This window comes from Sitophilus oryzae, unplaced genomic scaffold (genome assembly GCF_002938485.1).
Source record: "Sitophilus oryzae breed Bouriz unplaced genomic scaffold, Soryzae_2.0 scaffold_359_pilon_pilon, whole genome shotgun sequence".
Classification (NCBI taxonomy): domain Eukaryota; kingdom Metazoa; phylum Arthropoda; class Insecta; order Coleoptera; family Curculionidae; genus Sitophilus; species Sitophilus oryzae.
The window spans coordinates 2013758-2019757 of NW_022146928.1; the positions used below are offsets into that span (position 1 = coordinate 2013758).

The following is a 6000-nucleotide window of genomic DNA, read 5'->3' on the forward strand; positions in this document are numbered from 1 at the left end:
ATCATTGATACAATGCTGGACAATTTTCAGAAATTAAACTGCAACATGAGCATTAAAATCCATTTTCTCCACTTCTATCTGGACTACTTTCCTTCAAATCTTGGTGATGTCAGTGAAGAACAGGGAGAGAAATTTTATCAAGACATCAAAGAAATGGAAAGAAGGTATCAAGCAAGATGGAATGTCAATATGATAGCAGATTACTGCTGGATGTTAAAAAGAGACGATCCTGAACGTACCCACAGCAAGAAAAGCACTAAAGGAAGTATTGATGTCAAGCGAAAGCGGTTTTATAAAGAATTTTGAATTAAATGATTTTTTTTAGTATTTCGTTATATGAATGCAAAAAAATATAGTACTCCTTAATGTTAAATAAAAACTAAAACCCTAAGAATTATTTTAAAAACTTTGTTTAATTAATTTTTCCCAAAGTAGGTCCTTTTTTGTGAGATAACCAGACGTGATAGAAAAAATGAATTTTATTTTTGAAACCAGCGCTCAAAGGTAGTTAAAAATCAGCCATTAAAATAAAAACAATTTTCAAAAACTTTTATTTCGCAGACCTGTATAATTAAGTACTTTTAGTGATTCGAATGAAATTTTGAGGGTAAAAGTTACTATAAGTGCTACATATTTTGATGCTAAAAATGTGTCGATAAATTAATTAGGGACGTGCATTTGGGTTATCACTGGAATATTTTTCAAAAATACTGTACTGATCGAAAAAAAAACAGCGTCCAGTTGACTTGGAAATAAAACAAATGGTGGCATTCCTCCATACAATTTTACATACAAAAAACTGTAAGCCATCTCTGACGCCGATTTTTTTCGATTGTATAGTAATATCGGTGGTAATACAGTATGATCGAAAAAAAAATTAATGATGACAATCCCCATATACAAAATAACAGCAATCTATATTTCTAAGCCATCTCTGACGAAGATTTTCTTCGATTGTATAGTAATGTCAGTGGTAATACAACGTCTAAATTTGGACGGTAGTAATACAGTATGGTCGAAAAAAAGCGCCCAGATGGCTTGGAAATGACGATCGATGACATTCGCCATATAATTTAAATTTCGGCGATTTAAATATAAAATGACAGCTTCATTGCATAGCCATCTGAAACTGTTTTTTTTTCGATCATATTGTACCCTATGATCGTAAAAAACGGCGTCCAGTTGGCTTGAAAATGACAATGGATGATATTGTCCATATAATTTTACATATAAAATGATAGCGATCTTCATTTCATAGCCATGGCTGGATGTCGTTTTTTTTTCGATCATATTGTACAATATGCATATTAATAAAACAAAAGTATTGTTGCAATAAAAGTGAATTTTCAATCAAAATAAATTAATATATGATTCGTTTGTTTGTAGTATATGGAGGAAGATAATACCGTCCTATTATCGAAAAAAAACGGCGTCACCCTTATGAAATGAAGACCGCTGTCCTTTTTTTATTTGTAAAATTATATGGAAAATGTTATCAATCGTCATTTCATAGCCATCTCCGACGCCGGTTTTTTTCGATCATACAGTATATTATGTATTACTTCAGAGTCTATTCCAAAAATTATATGAGTAAGTAGGCCGATAGGGTAGAGCATAAATTAAAAATAGAATAACTAAGGACACGTAATGTTTTCATTGAGATTTTGCCACATATGCCGAAAAATAGCGTCACATTTTTTTTCGATATATTTTTCCGTTCTTATTTTCCGAAATTAAGTATTAATACAACTTCAAAAAAATAATACCTACATAATTAATTTTTGTAATAAGTTTGTGTCAAATCTCGCTACTAGTAGGTACAGAGTTTATTGTTTCCTAGTTTATTGGCTAGTTCAACATTTTCTATTTTAAAAAAGATGACCAGTGATAATAATTCTGATTTTTTGAATTATCTAATTAAAGGAAAATTATATGATACAACCTAAACTTAATTTAGATATAGATAATTGTTATTATCAAATAATGTATCTATTAGGTATATTAAATATTAATACGCCTATAATAATAAAATTTAATTAATAATCTTAAACTTGTTAAGTAGGCGCCATAATAAAGAAAATTTTAAAAATTATATAAATCAATTAGGTAGGTAATATAGCCTTTACTATAACTAGAAAAAATGAAATGTTTATAGACTAAAAAACAAGTAGGTATTATTAAATAAATAATCCTGTATTGCAGGTGAGTTAGTACAAAAAAATTAATTTAAAGCAATTATTAATGGAAAAAACCTTACCTTATATGCTTAAATCCAATGTCGTGAGCTGTAACATTCTTCCAAGCTCCATGAAGGTAATCTTTGCAAATCCTTGCAGCCAGATCTCTCATCTCAAAAGTATCCCCGTGCATCTGTTTAAAAGTCGAAAATAAATTACACCACTTTAAACTTGATACCTTGCGCATTTCTTTGAGTTATTTTTTAGCAAAGCAGTCGAAAAATATATTTGTTTAATCGAATTCAAACTTTTCTTACTGAAAGTTTACAATATTGCAAATCCGATGACTGGCTGATCTTATAATAAATCAATAACTGTACGCAGACGTCTTTCATCGTTGGAATTAACAAATACCGCATAGGGTTAACTTAATGTTGTTATTATAATGTGCAAAAATAAACTACCTACCTTTTTGTTAAGTATATTTAACATGTTTAATACAGGAACTTCTTAAAATCTCTTTAAATGTCGGAGAAATTACTCCAAAACCTGTGATGAACTATTTTTTTTAGAAACGTCTCCTACAAGCTGTGGAAAGCGTATGCAAAATACTGCCGGCAATCCGCTCTTTTATAAATTTGCGGAAAGTGCTATATAATGAGATCGGTGATAATAGAAATATACTAATAAAACTCTGATAAGTGCAACCGTAAACACGACCGATACAAAATAAGGTTAAAACTCGAATGAAAAATGATGTTCGCTGGGTATCGCCACCGGTATCGCAGACAGCCAGGGTAGCCAGTGGGTCGGTATAGTTGTTACAGCGGGACACACTTGCCTGACCGAATGAAGATTAGTTATCAATCTTAATCCTAATTAACCCTTAAGTAGGTGTACTCGGGTAGGTTTTACAAACATAAGTACTTGCCTGGCGCCTGAAAGGCACCGAAATATACGAAAATAAATTAAATAGGGATATTTAGGCATTTAAAAGAATATACAGAGTGTCAAAAAGCCCAGAGCGGACCTAGAACTTATGTTTTTTAAAAAATAAATGAATGAATAATTTTAAAAAACACATTTTTTGAATAATGAATTTCTCTATCAATAAATTTCATAGACTTGGTTATCAAACCGTGTCCTTATATTAAATATCTACAAATTTTCTAAAAAAATAAAAATTAACACATTCTTTGAACACAACAAAATAATATTAACTAAACAAAACTAGAAAACGTCATTTTTACTACTTCATAAGCAAATAAAAATTAATATTTAGCCAAGAGTTGTACTTTAAGATTTCTCTGGGGGGTGCCCAGCAGTACCTGGGGGGGGGGGGGCGGATCCCCCGGGCCCCCTTGTAGTTACGCCTATGCCCAAGAATACACAAGGGTCCATTGGAATATGTATAAAACAATAAAATATATTTATTATTTTTTAAAATATATATATATTTTATTATAGTATAAAATTGACTTGGTTCCTTTTGGTTCCTAGCCCTACTTCTCCTACTTGGTGCCTGTGAGGCGCCACGCGTACAAGGGTACTTAATATACTTCTGTTGACTATCAGGCAACACAGGGCGTCGAATAAGCCTCGAGAAAAATCCTTAATAGCCGGTTATCGCAAGCGGTTCTCAAAATGATGCCATTTAAAAAAAATTCGAAGTTAAATAACTCTGTTATTTTCAATTTATTTTAAAAATGGTAAAGAGAAAAGATGTTTTTTTGACCAGATCTACCATCCGTTTAAATATCTGCACATATTTCTGGGACACCATGTATAGAGAGAAACAATTCGTGGGTACTGCCGTGCAAGTCCGTCAAATATCCCTGATTGCACTACGCAATCCCCTTCTTTCTAGTACTGCTATTAAAAATGTGTTAACTCACCTTGAAGGAGTAAATGTTTCAAGAAAGACCATAGCAAGAATACTCCATGACAGAGGATTACATTTAAGGAGGCCTCTACGTGTTCCAAAGCTTAATTTACAGCACAAAATTACGCGATTACAATGGGTTGAGGAGATGGGAGCAAATGGACCTAATTGGAATTTCGTCATGTTTAGTGATGAAACGAGTATAGGCCTAGTGTCAGACTCGCGACGAACTTTGGTCTGGACAGCATCTGGAAGACGAGCATGTTTGAATCCAGCTCAACCCCCGTGTCCCGTTTCAAGGGGGAGACGTTTTAGAGCCTATTGTGCGTCCATTTCGAGGGGCAGTGGGGGATGAATTTGTTTACATGGACGATAATGCTCCTCCCCGTCGCACTTTAGCGGTTCGCGAATTTTGTGAGGAAGAGGGTATACGAAAACTGTGGTGGCCACGGATGTCTTGCCAAAAGGAATGATCCCCCCACACTTTAAATGAATTGAAAATTACTGCGCGCGAAACATGGGAAGCCATTCTTCAACATCTTCTGGACAACTTAATTCAGAGCTTGCCACGTCGCCGTCTCACAGCTTGCATTGAGGCTCGAGGAGGCAATACAGACTATTAGTTGTGAGAAATAATTAAAATTGTTTTCAATATTTTCTGTTTAAAATGAAATTTGTTTTTGTTGATTTTCACTCATTATGAAATAAAATTAAAAGCCTAGTTGCACTTAGATTTTTAATTTTATATTAGTTAGTCGTATAGTAAGCCAATATGTCCAAAAATATAAAAAGAATCATATTAGGTCTAAAATAAAAATATCGTTAAGTGCAATAATTTTGGCCATGTGTGTATAATTAGTTTCAATTTTGATCTTATTAACTACAAAGTGAAACCACTGTAATGAGTCATACAGGTGTTTTCTGTGTATTTCAACAAGTCTAGAATGTCCAAAGTATATCTGTTTCTCTTTATCATACAGATTATCGACGAGTGCAAGTTGTTGAAAATTTCGAGGGTATTTTAAGTTACGGATTCCCCGTAGTGGTAGGCTACTATACAATAAAAAGTCAAACGAGTTGAAAAGCTCGAAGTGCGTGATTCCACGTTACTTGTAGCCGGATTTACATTGCTAACTTTTGATTTTTTTTAAAGTGATTAATTTTTAAAAAGCTTTTTATTTAGGCTGTAAGTTTTATTTACAAATACAATAAAAATTGATTGTTTACTTTTTTAACGTTTTAATATTTACATTAATCCGGGTTAATTAAAATATTTAATTAGTGAATATTCGTCGACGATGTAAACCTAGTCAATTGTAGAACCACATTTTTATTACATAATGAGTATTTAAAAGTCGATAGGGGGCAAGTAGATTTGAATTTGGCGATGAGAGAAATAAACGTATGACCGAATTTTAACCGGATTGTTGTTTAGGTATCAATGCTAAAACTCATTTTCTGATGAAATTTGTGCTCTATTTAACACAGAGGTGAGTATATACAGGGGCGCATATACGGGAGGGGTAATGGTAATTGTTTGGTTTGGTTTTTTTCTTACTGGGAGTACTGGGAGACTTTCTCCCAGTAAGAAATTTATAAATAAAATAGAATGTGGTATAAGATCAGTTATCAAACCAATCAAAATAGAATATCCAAACCAATCCAGGGATATTTTTTTCAGTCACAGTACCTTTTAGCGTAAATATATAGGTAATTTAAATTTAGTACTTTATTTAAATATTGCCACAGGTAGGTAGGTACGTATCTACGTATGATCTGTTTAATTAAATAATGTATTACGTATAGGTATTATACAGGGTGAGCCTAAGCCCGCGGTTACATTGGACGCGGGTCCGTGCGTTTTTTGATACGTGCGAGCTCTGACGGAATTTAGTTGCACGACTATTTTATTTTAGTGGTTACATTAGATGCGCGTTCATG

General features: G+C 32.9%; 1 protein-coding gene across 1 annotated transcript in view; it reads right to left on the reverse strand.

Annotated features, from left to right (window-relative positions):
- LOC115885056 (choline/ethanolamine kinase) overlaps positions 1–2935 on the reverse strand; it is a 38623-nt gene extending 35688 nt beyond the window's left edge. Inside the window, exons 1-2 of the mRNA XM_030903817.1 lie at positions 2646–2935; positions 2258–2370 (exon numbers count right to left, since the gene is read on the reverse strand). Coding sequence (XP_030759677.1) covers positions 2258–2370; positions 2646–2669 — 137 coding nt within the window. The 5' untranslated portion in view covers positions 2670–2935. The remainder of the gene's footprint in view (positions 1–2257; positions 2371–2645) is intronic.
- Between the last annotated feature and the right edge of the window lie 3065 nt (positions 2936–6000).